The sequence below is a fragment of the Amblyomma maculatum genome, chromosome 10 (assembly GCF_055883805.1).
Source record: "Amblyomma maculatum isolate TAMU_Amacu chromosome 10, ASM5588380v1, whole genome shotgun sequence".
NCBI lineage: Eukaryota > Metazoa > Arthropoda > Arachnida > Ixodida > Ixodidae > Amblyomma > Amblyomma maculatum.
This window is the reverse complement of record NC_139353.1, coordinates 18,792,165-18,816,828: the sequence shown is the minus strand read 5'-3', so window position 1 is coordinate 18,816,828 and position 24,664 is coordinate 18,792,165. Positions and strand designations below refer to the sequence as shown.

Below are 24,664 nucleotides of genomic sequence, written 5' to 3'. Positions count from 1 at the left end.
TCTGGCCACAAAGGTAAAAGAGCGTGTTACTCCATATGACAATAGATTGGTGAAGAGACCGCAAGCCTTGCTGAGAAGGTCTATGAATTCCTCCACTGGGCTCGCTTGACATAATTCAAAAAACAGAGTTTCAGGCGGTTAGATGACAATGGACGCTATATTAGGTGAAGAAGATCTGGCCAGAGACACTGCAGTGACGGGTGCCGCCATGAATGACGTAATCAGGCAACCAAAACGGGCCCCTATAGTGCCCAGCGCGAGAATCACGTTTCTTGGGGTGCCATCTCATGTCCGTCTCGTTCGGCCGCAGTTTCGTATCAAAGCGGGCTCTTACAGCCTCTGCTCGCCCTTCTCATCACCTGAAATCAGCTTAATTAGCTGTGGTAGCAGTTATTAAATATTCAGTATCAAATTCTAATCCCTATTGTAGGGCCGCGCTCGAGGCTGATCACTTCCTGGTGCGCGTATGCCGACTGGACCATCGTCGCTGGCTTTGCGGGCCCCCCTTAGGCGGAAGGCCATTCATTTGGAGAGGCACAGCGGAATGCGCTATCGAGTGGTCGCATATATGGCACCTTTAGTTCTGGCCGATAACAAGCGCCAAAACGGCACTTAAGCCTTTTTTTTTTACACTGTGACTTTGTGTAGTGCGAAAGGCAGTCGCGCTTATCTTGTCAGCTGATGCATCAAAGAGCGCCCGATTAAGATTTCAGTTTTTGACTCGGGCGCTGTGCTCAGAGCGTGCAAGCCAAAAGCTTCCCTTTCCTCAGGCGTCGGGCCTTCAGCATAGCGGCTGGGTGATCTTTCCCTTTCCCGTGTAGTTGCTCTTGGAAGTAGGCACGGGTGGCGCGTGGCAATGCACCTGTGGAAAGGATATAACCAGAAACGGCAGCGTGGATCGGGCAGTAGTGTGTTGGAGACAAGTGGACAAAAAGTATCCCAACAGGAGAGGGTTGGACACCCTCTCCAGAGAAAGTGTGTCGCCGTACTCTTTGTTTGTTGTAATTTGTATTGGTAGGGGAGCCCTGAGCTGGAGGCTGAGGCCAACCTACTGGGCTGTGTCCATCTAACATACTATTTCTTCGTTGAATAATTGATGTATGGGGCCGGTCGCTGAGAATGACCGCCCATATTTCTTTGTTGTTGAGTGTGTAAAAAAAAGTGAAGCAAAATGCAAATAATATTTGTCCCCAATATCATTGTGCAAACTAAGCATTTGGCTCTTTTTTGGTTTCCCTTGGTGTTATGCCGGTTGGAAAGCAGTCGCCCTTATAACAGTTTATTTGTAAAGTAAGAGAAGAAGAATTTCTATTAAAAGCATTGCTTACATTTTACCGCATTGAGACGAACTGACGGAGTTCTGTGCCATTGGGATTGGGACGTAAGGTATATTGTAGTCCTTCAAATACACATGTAGCTTAGCATAGAAAGGTGTGTCATTTCTGAAACTTTCGTGCCCTAGCGTTCCATTTAGGCGATGACAAAAAGAAGTTTCTAACGAAAAGTAGCCAAGTGGCTGTGCCAGCCTTCATCTACTTGTCACCAATCAAGCCTAAGCGCAGGACGTCCAGCTGCTAACACACCGCTTGTCGCTGCTTGAATGTTTAAAGAAAATTTGTGGTCGTTGTTTCTACCAGAGGGGAGGGTATACAGACCTGAAGGGGATTGGAGGAAGATGGCTCTTGCCTGACGCTTGCCAGTTCAAAAATATTGTATGCTGATGCATTGGAAGTGCCATCATGTTCTATGCTTGGTGGAGCAGATGCTAGGTGCGCTATGCCAGATAAGGATTACTAGTCAAGATTACGTTGGTCAAATAGTTAGGGGAAACCCCCAAAGTGGAATAGATTTCTAATAAGGCAGTAATTGCATACACACTTGGGTGGATGTAAATGAGTAATCACTTCCTTATTAATCCAGATTATATACAAGCATATATATATATATATATATATATATATATATATATATATATATATATATATATATATATATATATATAAACTTGAAGTAGGTGACACACGGTGGAAAAGACAACACTTTAATCCGGCGTTCCGGCCGGGGTCCGGCCTTTGTCAAGGAATGTAGAAAGAAGCTGTCGGTTCCCATTTCTTATATATACATGCACAATCGAAGAACACGTGACCAGCCACTGTCAACAAATAAACACCAAAATATCAAAAACAAGATTTCACACGCGTGATGTAATGGCGGTGCAAGGTATATAGACCGAATGACACGTGTTGCGCTTAGGTCATGCATCTTAATATGTTGCACAAAGAAAAGGAGATATATCACTAAAGAGATTGTTGTCACTATCAGCGCACAAAACAAAATATCGCGAGGTTATAATGGGTGGAGTACATGTCAAATTTAATCCTGCAATATTCAGGAGGGGGAGGGGGGTTGGATCTACTGAAATATCATTCTCATTGGTAGGCGACAGTAGCAGATAACACGTCAGTAGAATTTAACAGTGAAATATAACTGTGATTTAGAGCGGTACACACACACAAAAAAAAGTAAACAGTCACTCAAATCGCGGCATGGTGACAAAACTCGATTTTCTGCTCAATGCTATGGGGACAAAAAGAAGCCGTTAAAGTTAACTGTTCGTAACAGTGTTGATAACAAAAGGAATCGTGGGCAAGGTTATTGGATAAGTTGTTATGATCAGTGCATGTTTGTAGCTCAATGGCAATAAAGATCGAACCTCACACGGGCCGGATCCGAAGCAGTCCCTGCTGCTTTCCGCCAAAAAAGCTAATAGCTGTACTAAAGATGATTATATGAATTACTGCATGTATAAAAATAAGGAATGGTGAAAACGGAACTTTTCAGAACTGCATATTCGATAAGGAGCGAGCTTAGCAATATATTAATTTAACTGACGAGATGAGTCTTGACGCGCTGTTTCTTCGTGCACATTCCGAGATGAGCCAATCGGAGAGCTCTAAATTACTTGTTACAATTGCCGATATATTAGCATAAAATTGTTATAAAAATTACTTTATATATGCAATATCATTTCAGCAAATCGCTTTATACTCATTATCAAACTGCACCTTCGTTGGGTTTCAAACTAAGACATCGGGTTTTTGTTTTTATTCTGCGAGCAGACATTGGGGTAATTCCTCAGTAAATTCAAGAAACGGCTGTGGAGTAAATTGGCAGCGCTTTTCTAGCATTGCCGCCCACTAAGTAATCGAGCGTGATGAGAAACAGTATGAAAACGCTGAAGATAAACTTGCAAATGAGGTGTTGGCTGCTCACAAATATTTAAAAGAAACCGCCAGCCTCTCTGAAACTTGCAGTTTCATCTCTACCGTTGTCGAAGATGCGCATTGCCGTCGTTGCCTTTGTTTGTCTGTGCATGGTAGCCCTGGCGTTTGCCCAAGGTAAGCCACTTTTAACGGATGATTTGGTACAAATTCTTTCTCTTAGGCGATGCGAAGCCGTCCTGGTTAGCTCGTGCCGTAGGTTTCAAGCCTAGGCCACCGAGAAGGCTGTCCGGGTCGCCGCCAGCTATGGGCTGTAAGCCATCTAGAGCAGATCGTCTGCATCTGCATTTGAGGAAATGGACTTGTTTCCAATCCAAAATTTTTATTTTTGTAAATAAAAATACTTATTTCCCTAGTGATGGAAGCTTTTATTTTTTTTTTTTTTTGTGGTGAGCTGAATCTGTCTACAATGCTGGAATAAAGCATCTATTTCATGTATCGCTCGTGCAGTGATGAGGGCAAAAGCAAACAAGGCATAGAGTTTACGTGTAATATATTTTTTTTTTGTCTTGCTCAAGCCTCTTTGAAACTAGGAGATGTGATATAGCTGCAAGCTGCTACTAGGTACTTAGTGAGCTTTTTCATATGCACATAATGTTTCTCTATATCCGGCAGGGTAGTCACGGTAGCAAATAAGAGAAAATAGTGTGTCAAAGCCAGGTGCCCGCTACAGGCGCCGACCACCACCCATCATTCCTAACTTAAAGGGTTCCATTCTTGACCGTCTTGAATATTATCTTGCCTATATGGGCTTCCGTTTAAAGATTATTTTTTATTTCCTAAGGCGGAACTTAGGAATAACCTAACTTTTATCATATATTTTATATACTGACGAACATTATGTTACCCTGAAGAAAGAGTGAAAAGGTTAGGCCCACATTAGATACTTGATGTGATGTTTCAGTTCAAACTGATTAAAACAGTTAGGCAAACCATAGTAGTAGTAAAGGCTTTATTGAGTAAAATACTTTACTGAGTAAAAGACTTTATTGTGCAAAAGACTTTATTGCCGGCAGACCACATATGTTGAACGTTATTAAAAAGACAGGATTAAGATGGCAGATGCTTGGGGACAGTAAAAATAAGAATTGATATCGAGACTAAGCTACGCTGCTTAAAGCTCAGGACTAGTCCTCGATAGATTAGACTCCGAAGAGCTGTGCAGTTTCAGTACACACGCAGTCGAAAAGCTTTGTCGGAATGTAGCAGGAAATTGTAATAAAGTAAAACGACATGCATTACAATATCACAAATAGTCGTTTAACAAGATCTCCCACACGGGGTGCTAAATGGGTCGAATATCACTACGCTTCTTTTTAGACTTCCAGTCTTGTCTTAAAAAACAAAAGTGCATATTTAAATGCGCACTAATAAATTAATCGTAAGTTTTTTTCTTTATTTAATTTAAATTTGAACAGCAGCTGGAAGAAGGAAATGCGAAAAGGTGTTATTAATCAAAATTCAGGCACATTAAATACCACTGTCGAATATCTGTAATTCATGCGAGGTAAATTCAATGTTAAACTGCTACTAGTGTGTTACGGCAGTGATACCTCCATAAACAACAATAACATCCTTACGTATTTCGCCATAAAATATCTTCCTCTATGCGACCATGTCTATTGTGATTATGCAGTGGATCAATAGAAAGAGCCTCAAATGCTTTGGGTTTCGGTCCACATCTGGAGGGTTTGAATATTGCTGCACCAATTATTTAGCAACAGGAGGGCACCCCATGCAGTGCGGCCGTGCCCTTCAGTTTTGCCGAACGACCCATTCAAGGCAAATGTCCTTCGCAGATCGTAGGAGTAAAAGCTTTTGTGGGCTCCAAACACATCCCACCAGGACGAGGCTGGAGCGAAGATTTAGAAGAACGTCCTAGCGGGCAATTCGCAAATGGAGCAGTCACACATAACATTGACGGTGTCGTAAAGCAAATTCAATGACCCACAGCAAGCTAGTTGTTTTGTCGCTCGCCATTCGATTCCAAAGTCGCAGATTCGTTCTCAACCGCGACAGTAATGTTTCAAACCTTTCCAGGGCGTTGTGAGATAAGAACCAATGATGACGAACTCCAGGCCATAAAATAACTGGTCGCCGTTTGCTACTTCGGTTTTCCTCGCTTAAGTCTTTCTGGAAGTTAAAGCTCAAAATACGCATTAGAATTTGTGGATGGTGTTAAGCACCCATACTTAATCTAATGGCTTGAGCAGCATGTACTCTGATCCAAAGTTCGCGGAAAATTATGCGAGGCGTGGCTGTACACTGAATTCCTGGATGATAAAGATGCCCTTTTCTCCAAGTAGAGCGGATTTCTACACTACAGCGCCAATTATAAATGGATATTTTTAGAATAAATAACAAATTCAATGAGGTTCATATTATATTTTACGGAACACGAGCGCTTCTCTCTCCATAAACTACATATTTGTTTAACATTTGTAGTATGCATTAAAATTGTTTCAGTGTTTCAAGAATCTCTAAAACTGCATCTCTAAAACTGCATCTCTAGAGGAGCACGAATACAGAAAACAAATTAAGCGCCACTAACTTATTTTAGTTTATTAACAGTACGCTCTGTTCGTGGGCAGCCTGTTATTGTAAAATAAAGCAATAGCATTGTTTTCTAGTTTCTGAAGTCATTTTACATCTGTTGCAAATATGTGTTTGCGATCGTGTCTCCTAGATTGACACCTCAAACTGACACTAGCTTGAGGTGTCATTCGCCGCTATTCCAGGTTAGCGAACGCCAAGCCCGGGGAAGGGTTTTACTTATTTTGTCGCTCAATGGCAATAAGAATCTGAACCTCGTGCCACATCTGAGGCAGATGGTCCACCTACCAGGGTCCCTGCTGCTTTCAGCCAAAGAAGCTTATATCTGTACTAAAGAATATTATACGAATTACGGCACATAGAAAATATGAGGAATGGTGAAAACTGAACTGATCAGATATATTTTTTTTATTTTTTCAATGACGCTGTAACCCCGGTCATTATCTAGCACAGAACTCCATATTCGATAGGGACATAACTTAGCAATATATTAATTTAACTAACGCCATGAGACATGATGCGCTGTTTCTTCCTAAAATGAATGCCATTTCGAAATGAGATAATCGGACAGTACTTACATGTTATAATTGCGAATATATTAGCACAAAACTGCCACGAAAATAACGTTATGTATGCAATATTACTCCAGCTAATCGCTTTATGCCCACTTTCAAACAGCAGCTTAGCTGGCTTTTAAATGAGGCATTTCCGCATTAGCAAGCAGACATAATATCTCAAATCCTGCAAGAAACGGTTATGCAGTAAATTAGAAGCGCTTTTCCAACATTGCCACCCACTGATTAATTGGTGTACTAATAAATATATAAAACGCTGAAAATAAACTTGCAAATGAGAAGCTGGTCGCTCAAAAACATTTAAAAGAAACCGCCAGCCTCACTGAACCTTGCAGTATCATCTCTAAACTGCTTCCTCTATCTACCAATGGCGAACATGCGCATTGCCATCGCTGCCTTTGTTTTTCTGTGCTTGGTAGCCCTGGTGTTTGCCCAAGGTAAGCCACTCCTGTCGGAGTATTTAGTACACGCTCTTTCTCTTAGGTGATGGGAAGTGTAGCTCGGTCCCGGGTGTTCAAGCCTAGGCCACTGAGTAGGCTGCCAGGGTAGCCGCCAGTCATGGGCTGTAGGCTAGCTAAAGCAGATCGTCTGCATCTGCATTTGAAGGAATAAATGTTTTCCACTCCGAAAACAGTTATTTGTGTAAATAAAATAATTATGTCACACGTGATCGAAGTTATTTTTTTTTTATTGTAGTTGAGCTGAAGCCATCTGCAGCGCTGGAATAAACAGCTGTTCTATGTGTCACTCGTGCAGGCAAAAGTAGACGGGGCGAGGAATCTGCCTGTAACATTTTTTTTACACCAACATCTTCGAAACTAGAAGATGCAGTATATAAGTACGCTGCTAGTAGACGCTAGTGAACTTTACTATTTACAAATATTGTTTCTCTGTATCCAACGACGAGGTTGTAGCGGCAAAGAGAAGAAGATAGCGGACTTCGTTTGTGTATAGACGTACCTATACCTTATGTTTCGAGCCTGGAAGTTTTAAAAAAAAGAAGACTGTAGGTAGTTTGTTTTCATGTCAAAGTAGACAGCCTAGAATAGAACAGAAAAATACTTGTGGTCTTCGGGTAGAATTGTATGATGTATGTGCTGGGAAGGCTGCTTGGAAAACCAAGGTATGAGCGTAGGATGGCACGCGGCTTTAATTTTGTTATCAGTGGTCATTGCGGAGCTATCTTACGCACTTGTCGATTTCAAATATTATGCTTATAGGTTGTATTTCACACATATTTTGCTGTTGAATGTAAAGAACCTTGCGGTGGAAATAGAATGATAACATGGTAAACTAGTGCTATGCACATTGGAAAGCACTAAAGAACTACAAAAATGTTCGACGTTTACGGTAGAACGACAGAATATTTTGTCGTATTTTTGACACTCTAAATGTGTTTTTTTTTTACTGGATTTCGCAATATGGATTAGGCAGAGCGAAATGTAAGGTCGATTTCTTTAATAAGGATAGCGCAGCAAACATGATTGTGCTCCTGTCTCCCAGCGTCAACAGCAAAGTTACGAGCGTGGTACCACAGAGGTATTGTCGACGTCTTCAGATTTGGCCCAAGCCTGTATTACCCTTCTCAGAGCTCCGAACGGCTTGTGAAATGTATTATAGCAGCTCATCTTCGACAAAATGTTTCGCGGGTTATCTAGTCGGGGTGAACCTATGCTTGCTACCATCGTACACTTTTGGCCGATCTGCGAGGCTTAAACGCTTTCAAGTGTAAAGTCATCATCCACCTCAAGTGTCGCAGATAATTTCTACCTTGACTGTGAAAATAATTTATCTCGTAGGGCAGTGTACCCGAAGTTATTATAAAGCATGTGTAGTGTGGGAACGAACTTTTGCACGGATCCACCATCTTGTTCGACCCTTGTATTAAAACGGGCGCGTTGAAAGATAACTTTTCACAACGGAATGAACGCTAGAAACTGAATTACGATGAGCCCTAACGTGTATGTTAGGGCTGGTTGATACATGACATAAAAAGTGTTTAGCGCACATGTGCGCCAGAAAAATGTCATAGGCTCAAAGTTCTGGGCGTCATCTTTAGGGAGCTATGAGGTTCCGAAGACGTATAATCTCACCACATAAAGACAAACGAGCGTGTCTACATTATATGACAATAGATTGATGAAGAGACCGGGATCGTTGTGGAGAAGCTCAAATGAATTCCTCCACTGCGCTCGCTTGACATGAGTCGCAAAACAAAAGGATTCCGGTGGTTTGATGACAAAGGACGCTATGTTCCGTGAGGAGTGTCAGGCCAGAGGCACCGCAGAAACGTGTTTCTTATGAATGATGCAATCGGGTGGTCAATACGGGCCCCTGTAGCGCTCAGCGTGATAATCTTATTTCCTGCGACACTATCGCATGTTTGTCTCGCTCTGCCGCAGGTGCCTATCCAAACATGCTCTTACAGCCGCAGTTCGGCCTTCTCATCTCCTTAAATCAGCTTATTTCACTATGGTTATATAATGCTTAAATATTCCATAGCAAATTTATGTTCTTATGGGTTCTGACTTTCATTTTTTCCGGTCCATTTTGCGCTTAAGCGTGGAGGTTTGACTGCATGTATCACCGAAAGCTATAATTAACATCTAAACTATTAGTTAAAAGATTCGACAGGGCCTGTTACTCTTCGACAATCACCTTGAGGTAGTGTTGCTTAGCGCTGACTCTTGGTCTTTCTAACATAACTACATCTGAGATTACTATTCAAGGCCCATCTTTTCCAGCAATGGAGTAACGGTCAATGTGTATTAAGGAAAGGGGGGGAGGCGCTAACTTCAGGTACCCTTCTAGCTGGACAGTTGCTAATCCGAACATCGTTCTGAGGATGGTCTTCAGGGCACCTGCCAGGTTACATCCCTAACCACAGCAATTTTAGAAGGTCAGAGCGAAATGTTGGAACTTCCAGGAACTCATCGCCACCGAAATGGGCTCAGTTTAGACAAATTCCTACCGTGCGGCTCGCAGCATTCCCTCTAATTATTATCGTAATTCTAGTGTCACTGCCATGAAATCAAGCTTATCACTTCCTGCTGCATTCACGACGAAATTTCTGCGCAGATTGTAGAAGTAAAAGGTTTGGATGCTCCTAAATACATCCCACCGTGACGAGGCTGGAGGGAAGGTTTAGAGTCACGTCTATGCGGACAGTTTGCAAACGGAGGAGTCGCTCTTAACTTTGACGGTCTCCTAAGGCCTGTTCGGTGGCCCACTTCGATGGGCGAGTGTTTTGCTGCTCGCCATCCAATTTAACGGTCACGGATACGTTGTCCACCACGACATTCATATTTCTAAACATTACTCTGTGTTGTGCGATACCATTCCATGTTGAAGAACGCCAGGCCGTAAAATAATTGAATGCTCTTCGCTACTTCGGTTTATATAGCTTAAGTCCTTTCTGGATGTTAAAGCTCAAACTACACAATGGAATTGATGGACGCTGGTTAGTGTCTGTACTTAATCTCATGGCTCGAGGAGCATGTGCTGTCATCCAATCTTCGTGGAAGATTATGTGAGGCGGGGCTGTACACTGAATTCATGGATGACAAGACGCCCTTTTCTCCATGTAAAGTCAGTGACTACATTACAGTGCAAATTATTATTTGTATATTTTTAGAATTATTAACAAACTAAATGAGCTCATATTAGATGTTGCGGAACCCAATCGCTTCCCTCTTCCATAAATGACATATTTTGTTAACATTTGTAGCATACATAAAAATTGTTTCCAATGTTTCAAGCTTCCCTAAAACTACATTTTATGATGAGCACGAATGCAAAAGAACGACATTAGTTTTCTTTTTTTGGTTAAGAGCGCGCTTTCTTCATGGAGCGTCTTTATTGTAAAATAAAACAAGAACATTGTTTTCCGGTTTCTGAAGTCATATTACATCTGTGGAAAATATGTTTCTTGGGATCGTGTCTCCGCCTGCTTCACATAAATATTACTCTCGAATCAAGCAAATTATATTGAATGTAATGCGTATTTGTGTTTAGCGAACACACAAGTTCGCTTTACCTAAGTGGCAGTTATAGCTTCTAGGCCGGTGAAAGGGACTTCCTGGGGCGTACACGGCTTTCATAGACACAAACTGCTGCTCATGTCAGAGCTTCACCATCAAAAGAGCTGCAATGTGCAAGCGTAAATCATGCCGCTATGCGCGATCTGCTTAATGCCACGGTGTGATATCACGAAAGCAATCAGGTAACTGCTATGGGCTCATATTCGATCGAGTTGTAAGCGAGATTTCAAAACTAGCATCCTATGCACCGCATTTTGTTAACCGGTTTGCGCGAGGGATTTAGCATTGTCCTGGAGTTACAGTACTATGGAGCAGCGCTGCTTTGCACGAGGCCATGAAAGGCAACTCTTAATATCTTCACTTACTTTTACAGGAGGGGTTATTGGGCGCACCTGTAGAGGTGAGTAGGAACCATCTTTCAATCACTTATTGTCTAGTTATTGTCATGACAGCCACTATCGTGCGATGATTGCCAAAACATTTGTGAAAGTGACGCCACAAATATCGTATTTCAACAAGCAAAAATAAATTGTTGAAAATAATAGTTGTGCCCGTATTAATATTATTATTACTCTGTAGCGGAAGTTACAGCCTCGAAGCACTATAGCGATCATTCTTCAAGAAAACACGGCAAACGTAAATGTTATCTACCACAAAGCGAATTATATGCGGTTTGGTTTACTATATCGCCACCTTACTAACCCACATTGCGTTATGTTACAGAAAGCGTATACCAAGCGAAAGAGGTGTTTCTGCACGGCCAAGATTGCTCGTAGACTGAAAGCCTCGCTAATGTTTGGGACATGCGTGCTCCGTGCCCAAGGACATAAGCTGCTCGCTTATTTTTTAGGCAGATCATACCATACCCAGTTACTTCAGGTTTCAAGCGCAGCATTCTGAGCAAGCGCAAGACGCCCCGCTACTCCCTCGTTTCCTTGGCCAGTAGAGTAACCTATTCTAGAACTCCCTATTATTAGAGAGTTTCACCATATCATTCAAGGGCATAGAGAAATAGCGGTACTCGAATGCACGTGCCTAAGATGCTACACTGAAAGGTAGAAGGCTCAGGCTGGGTTTGGTCAGCGCCCTCTATCTACTTCGAAAGGATGGCGCGACTCTTAGCGAATAGCAAAGGTTACAGCCTTCTTCGGCGGCGCCCCAAAGTTTCATGGTCCGCCAGCACGCGAGGAATGCCGCGAAGCTGTAGCGTGACCAAACTTAAGCTTGGATTCCTTATTCATCGACCTCTGCATTACTAAATGACTCTATTCTAAGTTCCGCACTGATTGATGGTAATATTCTGCTAACAGCAGTAAAATATGTGTCCTCTTCGTTCATATAAGATGTAAATTTTATCATTCTTTTCTTCTTCCCCAAGAATGTGTTCTGCTGCAGATCTCATCAGCTGCCGCTCAGCTGTATGGTCGCATGAAAATCGTGTAGTGACTTCTCTGATGCAGAAATGAACACGTTTTTTTTTTCGGTTCCAGTACTTTTCTCCTTCTTAAAAAGGGTTCTGAAGAGTGTCGTACATGAATTTAAAACATTTTAAAATTGTGGATTGCTCAAAAAGAGGAACGCAATCTTTACGCGATTTATGAAAGCGCACTAGGTTACTTTTGGGGACAATTTCATCAAGATACGTTATTATGAGCAAGGAAACCACCAATATCTTTATCGCGCCACTAGTTGACTTATGTCTTGATAGATGAGCCCCGTAAGGGTTGGTGCTTTTTCGAGGTTGACGTTGGGTCTTTCCTTTATGACTTATTCTGCGTACCTGTAGTTGTGTGTTTATATGTCACGAAATAAATGCCTCCGTTGTTAGTCGGCATTCGTGCGTCTACTTGTTCCTTGCCTTGTCTTTTTGCGCTGTTTTAAGGCGAAATCCTTTCAATTGTCATGGAACGAAATCCCGTGAGCTATACTTGTGTGCGAGATCTGTCAACACCTCCAATAAGGAGGCGTTGGATCTTTGCGCAAGATTCCGCGAGATGTGTTCTCCTTGTCGAGCGTTCCTGTCGTCTTCAATCCTACACTTGATCGCGCGTCAAGGAGCGCCACGCGACTGAAGAGAAAATTTACCGTCCTAACTGACACTTCCCGGAGGAAGTGTGACATATATTGCGCCTTTCCTTTCCTGTAAGCCAAATATAATTATATGTAGCACTGCAACAAACACCGATAAGAAGCAAACGATGACAGACAAATGATAGGATAGGAAGCAGAGGCTTTCGCCATTATCCTCTGAAGTGACATTATAAGGGACCCTCATTTTTGCTTCTTATTACAACGTGCTCTTCGTAAAAGGCAACTAGGGGTGTAAGTACAAGCGCATAGCGAGCTCTGTCTTGTAGCACAGGAAATGAGGTAATGATATCACATGTGGCGCCATCGGTGATGTCTCCAATGACTTCAAAGATCCAACCCAGTGGACAGTGCAGGGGTAACCAGTGGTCAGCGGTAACGTAGCTGCTAAGGTCATACAACACCAGGCATAGCATGGCTAGACATCGCCAAATTACAGTGTATCCTTGTAACCTTCCATGTCTCGTTTCAGCAACGGGCGACGGATCTAAGTTGTACCCTGTGCAGTAGAGCTTAAATGAGTTATCATTTTCTCAACGTTCTTCACTAAGACTGGTGGTGTAAAGGTCGCGGCCAAACCCTGAGGTTAGGTTATCCCTTAGGTAGTCCACTTGCGTATGCAGCTATGCTTTGGCGGCTGTTGTTAGGTGGTGTTTTAACGACAGATAACGTTATTCTAATTCACGTGCTATATGATATAATTAAGAAACAGACCACATTTTGTCTAACCTGAGAGTAAGTGTATACGCACTTACTTTTATCTTGTCGCGTTGAAACATTCACTTCCGATTTCCTCCAGCGAAGGCGAGTAATATGTAATCTCTTGCAGGGCCGCAATGCGGAGGTCGTAACATAGGTGAGTACGGAGCACGCTTGATCAATGAAACATTGCATAGCCTCACTAGTTACCATCAAGAGAGGGGGGCATGACGGATTGTTGAGAAACGTGATTCAAAACGATCAATGGTCGGGGACGCCTCGGTGAGTTTGCTAAACTTTCTACCAAGTTCGACTAGCCTTCCTCTCGGCGAAGCGTTAATTATAAGCAGTAATTTTAGCAGAGCTTTCACTCCGCTGTTGAAGAAAGCAGCAGGGTGTGATGTGCAAAGGTTTGGAGGCATTGAAAGGCAGGATTTGGAAAATGCGATCTTGAGAGGCGACTGCGACAAGGGATATGCTACAAGAGATTCGGGCAGCTGACACTGAAACCTCGGAGTAAGTAGGTAAGTTCACGAACACAAAATCCACACAGTGCAGAGGGTGCGCCGACAGAGAGCGTCGACTAGAGGAAGTGTGTTCCAGGCGTGGTGGCTGTGACAGGTGGCATGGTAACTAAAAGTGGAGTGCGATCTGAGAAAACTGCGACAAAAATACTTAGTTTTCTATCTACTCAGTTTTCTCAGTTTTTGCGTAGCTTTTAGTGCTCCTGAACGTTTTGGCGTATTTTTCAGCTGGTGCCAGTCAGTGTCCTTAGTGAAGCCGTATTCTGCAAAGCCCGCAGCAAGCTATGTGACATACTGCATAAGCATAACGCAATCAACATTAACGTTAGAGTGACGTGACGTCATCGGACGTGGTGGAGTACCGTCGCGACTTCTGTTCACCTTTTTTTGCGTGCCAACGTGCGCTTACTTAAAGGAGGAGAGGAGGAGCATCATTTTGGATGGCCGATATCAACGGTACTAATAAGCTAGCAGAAACGCCTGTCCGTCGTGAAAAGGACTGACAGGATACCATTAGCTATAGTGCGTTTTCTAGCTTTGTCAATAGTTTTCTTAGACCCTTAATGTCGGTTTTGTTCTTGGTGATAGTGTTAAGGATTTTATTCGGAATAAAGAACGTCTCAGCGACTGATGGCTTTGTGTAAAGCGGAAATTTGGGCGACTTGGTACATATCCATTTCGCTCACAGTGCACCAGGGCAGGACTAGAGACGGAGAATGAAACAGAAACAGCGCTTCGCTTTGTTTGTGTTTCATTCTTCATCTGTAGTCCTGTCTAGGCGCGCTGTGAACGAAATGATGGCTTTTTCTCACCAGCCTCTGTCCGCCTAAGGCTGTCCGACTTGGTAGAGAAGTCCAAGTTAATGTTTATTCGCCCCCATGGCTTCGGTACAAGTGCCCAAAGCGAGAAGAAAACGTCACTGCACCACTCAGGTCCCAAGCCTTCACCTTGGCCTCGTGGACAAAAGGAACAAATCGAAATAAAAGACACACTTATCGGTCACAAGGCGAAGTAGCACTGACCTCATTCGCTCGCTGTGCCAGCGGTCTAAGCCACCCAGCGCGAGGGAACAGGGAACCGGCGGTTCGCAGGATTTCTCTTCACCACTTCCTTTCACACCCAATCACGCTCCTAGTTCTAATGATTATGCTCCTCATGCGGATGTCCACAGCCAGCGCTTCCTTCGCCGTGTTAGACGCGGCAACTAAAATCGCGGGCTCATCGCAAAACATCCGTAAGGAAACGCGCACTTTCAGGGGTGGCCCGGTGGTAGAAGGGTGCTTGCCAAAGCGCAGCGTGGCTCCGTGTTAGATATATCGATATTCGGTGCACGGGAGTTCTGTACGCGGAAACAACGCCGCTATACTTTTATTTGAACTGTTCGACATAAACAATAATTTCATTTTTTTTAATTCGATATATCCGGGATTGATTGTATCATTACAAAATGTAATATTCTGACCGTACAAGGTGTGACCAATGTGCACTGTCGTACGTTCTATACACTTGCAGTATTACGCTATGCACCGGCAGAAGATTCAATTGGACGACGATATATTTTGGGGCACGTTAAAAAGCCCGCGTGATAAAAATAATTTATCGACAACGAGTTTTGGTTAAACTATTAAAATTTACTTTTTTTTTTGAATATGAAAACACGAATATTTTTACTGCGTACGGTCCTTTTGAACGTATTCCCTGCCGACCTCATTATCTGCCACTCGGCGTCAAAGATCTGCAAAAACGGGTGTGGCCTCTATTTAGACCCAGACACATAAACGGTTCGTTATTTTCACTATCGTTTTTCTGCGCAAAGTTGTTGCAAAATGACGAAAACCAAACCATACCGAGATTAAGCGCTCCCTTCTCCACCTGAATATACTGCTACGTTTCGTGGACGGCGAGGTTTGAGAAAGAGAGCGTTTTAATACGACAAATGACATTGGTCTCGCTAATATTGGTAGTATTTAATAGAGGCCCTACTTAGCCTATCTTTTAAACATGATTTCTGAAATAAATATGCATGAATCACATTTCGCGCCAGTGCCTACGAACATTCTGTTCTTTTGTCGCATTGCGACCATACAGTATTCTGATGTTACCTGAGGAAACTGGCGACAATGTACTTCATCTATCATGAACTCTCTAAACATCATGCGCCGATACGCTGCCTGGCGCGGAACAGTCACTTCTTCTGCATAAAGCTAAATTACTGAGCTGACCCCTTCTCAAAACGCTGTTCATTCGTATGTACACAGACGTAATGTTAATGCGATTATCGGATATATCCGTGCAGGAAATGTCTCACTTTGAGATAAGAAGGCATGGACTTCAGTTTAGCGCCAGTCCCGCGGTATATGCAGGTTTTATTGTGGCGTGGTTCGGTAAGCATTGCATGCTTCTGTGCCCATACCTAGGCTGTTGGTGATGCATAAAGCGAAACACATTTTAAATCTATGCACAGACAATTTCGACAACCTACGGTTATGTTACCAGCGCATCGATCGGATGCACGAACTGCTTGGGGAATTCATTCACCGAAATATCCACATCATGCGATTGTCGAGATGAACTCGCATGCCATTTGCGATAGGAGTGGTTCCCGCTTCGTGCTTTATGGTTTTCTTTGCAAACGCCATAAACGAAACGCGAGGAGATTGCCAAAGCTGGCACAAGGCGCACACAGATGGCTATCTCACGGCAGGAGCATGGTGGTGCGCAAAGACGAGATTGGTGGAAAAGTAATAGCGGACAACGCGAAAAGAAGGTTCCTGTTTCCCAAAATCTCCAAGGAAGCTCCTAAAGTGTTCGAAATTTTTTTAATATATTCAAAAGTATGTCTGTTGATTGCAAAAAGATTGTTAGTGGCCAATAGGAAAAAAATCTCATCACTTTCTCTGCAGTTACGTCCTTATATGCTCGTTTATAAAAATTTATGGCAATGATGTTAAACTTTAGACATTTGAAATATCAAAACACTATTTGTTTGTGCAACATTTTTTTACCACGCTCAGAGCTCTAATGTCAGAAGCATCGTCCACGTGACACAACGCATTTATGTGACTGAAGGCCTTTGAAGAAACTCACAAAGCCTCTGGGGCTAGCTCTCTGTCTAAGCAAATATTATAAATTCTATAGTTATGACACTGGCACCGATATCCTTCAGCGAAGGCGAATAATTTATAACCTCTTTCAGGCCAAAGCCCACATAGTGGACGCCTACCCAGTCCTCAAGCTGAGTTAGACTGCGCTTCATCAAATAAGGCTTCATGTAGCACTGTGAAAGTTCCATGCAGAGAAAGAGAGAGAGAAGGCAGGAGGGAGGGCAGGTAAATGGTATTTATGTAGAACAGAGAACAAAATTATTAAGAATTGAGGAAAAGCCTCAGAACGGACGTCAGAAATGGGTTCCTATGGTCAAATCGTTCTTCATATACGAGGGTTTCATTCTACTCTTCTCTCCCAGTAGGAAGCCCCAGTACGTGAAATATAGCTGCGGTGTGGTTCATTTAGTAACTGTATGGTCATGACACTGACGCAGAATATCCTTCAGCGACGGCGAGTAATTTATAACGTTTTCCAGGCCAACGCCCACTAGGTGGACGCCCATCTAGTCCACAAGGTGAGTGCCCCCTATTCTTGATCAAATAAGACTTCATATAGTAGCGTGATGCCTCTGTTGCAGAAAAATAGGGGCTTGTAAATGTAATTAATGTAGAACAGAAAGAAAAATGATTAAGCACTAAATAAAAGCCGCAAGGCAGAAGATAAAAATGGCTTCTTATGAGCAAATATGAAATATCCTTTAGCGAAGGCGAGTAATTTATAACCTCTTCCAGGCCAACAACCACAAGGTGGACGCCCACATAGTCAACAAGGTGAGTGCCAACTATGCCTAATCAAATAAGGCTTCATATAGTAGCGTGAAGGTCCCATGGCAGAGAGATAGGGACATGTAAATGTAATTCATGTAGAACAGAAAGCAAAACGATTAAGCATTGCAGAAAAGCCTCAGAGCAGAAGGTTTAAACGGCTTATTTTGGGCAAATCGTGCATCATAGACGGAGGTTTTATTCTAGGCTTCGCTCCCAGATTGAAGCTTCAGCACGTGAAATGTAGCTGCGATGTGGTTATGTGCCAAATTTTATGGTTATGACACTGGCGCGTAATATCCTTTACCGCCGGCAAGTAATTTATAACCTCTTCCAGGCCAACACCCTCAAGGGGGACCCCAACCTAATCTCCAAGGTAAGTGCCGATTATGCTCTATCAATAGGGCTTCATATAGTATTGTATTGGTTCCATATGACAAAGAGGCCGGGGCATATCAATGTAATTCATTTTTCTATTTCTAGTTATTACAAGTTTTAGCCAAGAATGTGTACATACTTGAGGGTGCAGGCAAAAGGCATACAAACCTCACGAGGCCCGTCCCTCCTGGTGATCCTCGCGCAGTATCATACCCTAACATGTGAAACAGTAATAGAACATGTTAATGAGGAGCCACGAATCATGAAGGCAAATTAACATAGGCACTTCAAGATATGAGAATTTTAAAGACATTTCGAACATTGATTAGACACGTTTTCGCCACTACATTTATAAGGGTTCTGCTAAGAGCATGTCGGCTAATGTTTTCCTGAATAAGCGCTCATATTTATATTTATGGATGAGATCTTTTATTTCTTTGATAGAATTAAGAAGAACTGTTATCTGGCACAGCGTAGTTTGAGAGCCATAGTTTGTTCTTATTCTAGGTGGCCTGACAAAATAATATCGTTGCTGGTAGTTCTGCTGTTGGACAACGTGCATAATGTGTGGAAGTATTCCTCTGTAAAGGAAGTGGTGAGAACGACTGGTTAACCACAGTGTATTTACTTTATAAATATTTAATATCTGTCAGTTAACGCAGTATGCAACTGTGGGCTCTCTAGATATGGAATACCAGAGATGATTCTAAAATCTCTTTTTTGTAACAAAATGTGTGACTTCAAATTTGTGTCAGATGTGCTACCCCAAACCAGATGTACGTAATACCCCAAGCCATGCAGAACAGTAAGCAAATTGATAAAACATTCAGGACAGCCCCAAAGTAGAAGATAAAAACGGCTTCCTATGTGCAAATTGTTCATCATAGATGGGAGGTGTATCCCGGTCTTCGCTCCCAGGAGGAAGCCGCAGCCCCTGAAATGAAGCTGTGGCGTGGTTTAGTTAGAAATTCGTTGGTTATAACACTGGTGTTGAATATCCTTAAGCGAAGGTAAGTAATCTAAAATATCTTCCAGGACAACGCCCACAGAGCGGACGCCAACGCCCTGGTTCCCTAGGTGAGTGCCAAATCGCATGATCAAATAAGGCTTCATATAGCACTGTGATGGTTCCAGAGCAGAAAGGGGCATGCAGGTTGAATTCATGTAGAACAGAAAGCAAACTAATTAAGCAATGAAGAAAAGACTCAGAGCAGAATCCAGAAACGGCTTCCTATGGGCAAATCGTTCCACTCACGAGCACAGCGTAAATTTGTCCTCGTCGCTGTCTCTTGATAATATTATCATCACCGTCATCATCAGCCTGACTATACGCACATCAGAGCGAAGGCCTCTCGAATTCCTCGAATTCCTCCAATATATTCCTTTAATATTCGTCATGAGATTGCACGCCTTGGGGAGGTCCCTTAGCGCATACGTCTTATTTTTTTCCTATGCCCAATTTCTTATTCACCGCTTTAAGCCTTCTCCCGTTGTTTACAGCATGCTCAATTTTCTCCATGTTATACTTCCTTATATCAGACACTTTACGCTTATTGATTAGCTTTGATATCTATGCTAATTCTATCTGGTCTATTTGGTTGGAAGCATTCATACTTTGGCGTTTCTTAATCAAATCTTTCGTCTCCTTAGATGACTTACCGGTATCCTCTCTAACTATCCTGTCGCCTCCTTCTACAGCGCATTCAGTAAAAATATCTCTTGAAATTGAATTGGAATTGAATTCGCACATTATTACAGTGTACTGTGTCTTTCCTTTCCGCATTGCCGATTCTACATCTTCGCAGAAGCTTTCAATTCACTGGTCATCATGACTACATGTTGATGTGCAGACAAGTACAGCCTTCAGTTTATACCGCTTATTAAGATTTATTACTATGCCTGCCACCTTCTCATTAATCCTATTACACATCCCTCTATTGCCAGTTATATCCCTATTGACAAGGAAACCTACTCCTAGTTCTCGGCTCTCCGGTAAACCTCGATAACGCAGTACTTGCCCGTCCTTCAGTAGAGTATATGCCTCATTCGGCCGGCCTCCTAACCTCACTAAGCCCTATGACAACACATTTCATACCCTCTAGTTCTTCTAACAGCACTGCTAAACTAGCTTCACTATCTAGGGTCCTAGCATTAAACGTTACCAGGGTCAGTTTACAACGACGGCCTGTCCAGCGGAGCAAGAAAATCTCAGCACCCCCAGCTGCGTCACAGGTACGACCGTCGCCGTGGTCAGTTGCTCCGCAGCCGCTGGTGGCCGAGGGCCGGCAGTTTTATAGAAGTAATCATGGGAGGTTGCAGCCAAATACTGCACCAGGGTTGCTAACTCCTGTTCTGGTGAAGGAGGGCTTTGCGGAGGTGTTCACCGGCATCAGGTCGTACCCTAAATCTGTTTATACAATTCCAACGACACGTGAGTTTATTTCAGTCTTAGATCCTAGGAGGGAGCCCCAGCTTGTGAAATGAAGCTAAGGTGTGGTTTTGTTAGATATGATTATGACACTGGTGCCGAATATAATTCAGAGAGGGTGGCTGATTCTTAACCCCTTCCAGACATACGCGACCAAATTAGACGCCAACGACCACCAAGTACACCATCTAGTCCAGAAGGTGAGTGTCGACTATTTGATATAATATAACGCTTCATATAGTACCGTCGCAGTTTAATGACAGTGAAACAGGGCCATGTAGACAGAAATCTTGTAGAACAAAAAGCGAATTGATTGAGCAATAAGAAAAGCTTCAAAGCGGTACCCAAAAACAGCTTCATGTGGGCTAATCGTTCGTGACAGACGGAGGTTTTATTCCGGTTTTCGCTCCCAGGCGGACGCCTCAGCACGTGAAATGAAGCTGAGGTATGGAAAGGGCAGCGGATGGAAACGTATGGCTTTGAAAATCTGTTGTCCCGGTGCTGCAGGGGATCAAATGGGTTTACCTGTGAAGTGGCGTTGATGAAGTAAGCAAGTTCAGGAAAACCAAATGCCCAGAAAGGTAAGGTCGCAGCGAATGGGAATGTCGATTTGAGGCAGTGTGTCAAGGGGCGCGAATGCTGCGAAAGCATAAAGCAAATGAGCCGTTCCGCATAACGCGAAATACAAGGGAATGAAGGAGAAGGTCCATGAGGAAGAGGAAGACTCCAGATGAAAGGAAAGAAAATAGCCACAGGTAGGCAATCAGTCGTAAAAAGAAAAAATTGGAGAGAAAGGGGAAAAAAGCAAGGAAAGAAAGAGCCAGAGCTAAGGATAACTGAGCAAAGGGATCAGAAGATGCGGAGCAGAAAGTATAATGCGTAATAGAAGACAATTAAAAACTGATAAACAGATGAAATTAAAGAGGATGGGGGTGGAGGCTTAAAATGAGCGATAAGAACGACTATAAACAGTAATGAGAAGAAAATGTACTCTGTCTTTCGTTTTTTTTTCTACTCCGGCAAGGTGGAGAGCACTACTAAACGATTATGTGCATGTCGAGACGCAGCTATGCAAATTCAGATATTTGTATAAATACTCTGAGCCATGACAGTTGCATGGTCTTAAATAAAGATATTTCCTACATCTGGTGTCGGGATATATGTACACGGCACCCAATAAGGCGGATCGTGCTTTGTTATAAAAGCGGCCGAAGTTCGGGAACAAAAAATATCTGCGCTGTAAACCGGCCTTCCCGTATGAGCAGGACTTATTGAGGCGTTTCAGTTACGAGTTCATGGCACAACAAAATTTGGTCTGGTTATCACGTATCATACAAGAAAGGTTTGTTTTTAGAAACTTTATGATTAATGTTTTTGATGACATGAAGCGCTCGTTTTCCGTGGAATCGCATGTGTTTCACCTTTGATTGTTATTCTAGCATAGTAAAGTTTGGCGGGGAACGATTCTAATTTATTTTAGTTCTAGTTACAGTGGTAAAAAAGATGATTGGAGTATGTTTTACAAGCGTTACTCTGCGAGGATATAGTTTTGGTGGTGTGTGACATTCAATAAGACATCAAAAATTTCTTGTTAACAGACTTCAAGCTGAATTCATCTTTTACGATTTCAAGTCATGGATCTGCATTCTTAGTTATTGGCACTGCAATTATCTTTTTGATGTATACTATTTTCTCCAGCTTGTCGCACAAGTGACCCCTAATACCGTCAGTCTACTTGAATGAGTCAAAGTTTGTGATCGCCTGTAGGTCCGTAATGGATGTATAGTATTCATTTGCATACTAAAGTATTTGATTTTCTTGAAATTGGCAGGGATTTTAATTAGATCAAGAACAGTTCGGTCGACTAAATGTAGCTCGATTTTTGTCAATCCTACGCGATGCATCTAGCTCGATTTTGTAATTTCTCTGCAGCTCAACGAGAACGATGTGAGATTCAGATCGCGGGTTAATTTCGATGCTACCTATAGAAAGGGTACGGAGTAGAATACGGTGTGAACATGGAGAGTAGAAAAAGCAGTGGGACTTGGTAGGCTTGAAAGTTTAGTAATTTATTTATTTGCTTGAGACTGGAGTCATATTTAGTTGAACCAAGAAAGTAAAATCAAAATGTAAAACTATACTGGTTACATTTTATGCACAGAAAGGTGTGATAGAAATAAAATTCAGGCATGAATATATTTTAAGAATAATAGTTTGTATGATGTTCTAAAGTAACTAAACAACAGATTCTTGCTTTCACTGATAAGAGGCTGCATTGTTTTGCTTACGTGTATTCTCCGGAAGTGTGAATTAGGCGCTTCTAGGATGGCACTGCTGCATCCCACGAATTCTAGTTGACAGCTGTCGAAGTATTAAAGCTGAATAAAGCCGCAATATTGACAGCAATAAGGCAACCAGGTCTCAGTGGGGGCCATAAAATAGTTATAACATCTCTAATGCTATAATAATGAATGCGCTGATGCAGACACTTCAAGAATTACCAGAGAGTATTAAATCGGAGGAAGGAACTAAGAAGTGTAAAAGGAGTAGGCGCAGTACGTAACAAGCACCTGCATTGTCACCAAAGTAAAAGGAATGTCATCTACTGCGGCAGGCTTACCCGACTCTCTTATTGATCGTCTGGCCTTTCTACAACATTGCCGCTGCAGGTTTCATCTGCGAGTAGCATGTACCAGCGGTTGGTAAACAATGTTACGGTTACTTTAAACCAAAGACAGCTTTTTACATCATTCAATTGTACCAGCTGACCGATATCATCTATGCGTAGTGCCTACGCGATCCTTCAGTTTTGCGACGCCTCTCGGGGTGTTGTTCAAGAACCTTAACGTGAAAATGTTCGACTCTCACGGTGCCAGTGTATTTCAATGTTACTGGATTTATAAATTTGAACGAATACTTTAAAAAATTAAGCAATTCATAATTTGGCGAGAAAGGAGACCAAAATTTATTTTCTGAATCTGTGTAAAGTATAATCTTTCTATTTTTCATTTTTAACCCACGCAGTTAGCCCAAACTACCATCCAGGTAAATAACGACTATTCTTTATATTTTTTGTATTATCGCGCCCTATAAAGATGATGTGTTTCCCTGTTTTCCCATGAGTGGTATCCAATGCGCTAAAATGGCCATCGGCAAATAAGACTGAAATCTTTGAAAGCAAGAGGCGTTACTTTGACCATGTTTCTTGAGTACAGGAGCTCTGTCATGCGCTAGCACTAGCACAAAAACATTATACACTGAACTCTTGCACATAGGCATCGTGATAAGAAGCAAACGCGCCTTTGATCGATCCTTGTATTGATTTTTGTGGGGACTGGAGTCGCAGCTTTATTTTGTAAAAATATATTGTTATAAAATTTACTACACATTTTTCTAACTTAACATGCACATTCAATTACGCAGCCGATGGTACATTATATAAAGATGTATGTATATAGTTTTAGTTACTTCAATCGCATTCAAGAATCATTTTACCACTAAAGCCGGCCTCATATTCCGCTCCACAGTGCTAGTCGCCTAAAAGCATATAGCATATTAGCTGAAATGGAAATGAAACGGCTCTTCGCTTCCGCTATTGTTCTCCTTCGCTAAGAGATCGGAGTTAAAACGTCGCGCTTCAAAACCTTGGACAAGAACTCCCTCATCCAACTTTTCTCTTAAAAGTAAACCGTTGCGATACCCAACGGCTTCCGAATGTAGTGCCGCTGTCATGTAGCATAGACTTATTATTCTTCCTCCGGGCCCCATCCTGTGATTACCAGCATTGATAAAACAGTAAGACGAGAGATCTCAATAGAAAATGTATAGATACCACGATCTGTGCGGGAGCTTCAGCGAAAGCAAGCATGTTAACCGCTTTTTTTTTCTTTTCTTCCTTCCATATACCAGGAGCTCCGGGTGGTTATATGTTACTAGGTGAGTGTTCACTGTGCTTCGTAAATTATTCTTTTGTGCAGCACCATATAGGAGAGAATAGGTTCAATGGTTGCCAGTGAGTAGCCAAACATGGTGCAGAAGTTTCCTACTATTGTAATACAACTAGACATTTTCATGACGCAGGGTGTGACAATGACTTAGATTATGGGTTCCTTCTGCACTCTTTTAGCACTATGTCTTAATGAAGGTATGCAAAATGAGAACAACGGTATGAAACGTACTGTGATATTTTGTGACGCCCCCCCCCCCCCCCCCCCCGTCATTTAGGG

General features: G+C 42.5%; 2 protein-coding genes across 2 annotated transcripts in view; both read left to right on the top strand.

Moving 5' to 3' along the window:
* The window catches only part of LOC146175741 (uncharacterized), a 245,180-nt gene that overhangs the window by 98,910 nt on the left and 121,606 nt on the right, over nt 1–24,664 (top strand). The gene's annotated exons all lie outside the window — the stretch shown is intronic.
* Nucleotides 6,786–24,435, top strand: LOC146175743 (uncharacterized). Its single transcript, XM_084580722.1, has 10 exons — nt 6,786–6,846; nt 10,823–10,849; nt 13,367–13,393; nt 17,344–17,382; nt 17,600–17,638; nt 17,970–18,008; nt 19,046–19,087; nt 20,582–20,638; nt 23,463–23,483; nt 24,416–24,435. The coding sequence occupies exons 1-10, from the start codon at nt 6,786–6,788 to the stop codon at nt 24,433–24,435; spliced, it is 372 nt and encodes a 123-aa protein (XP_084436848.1).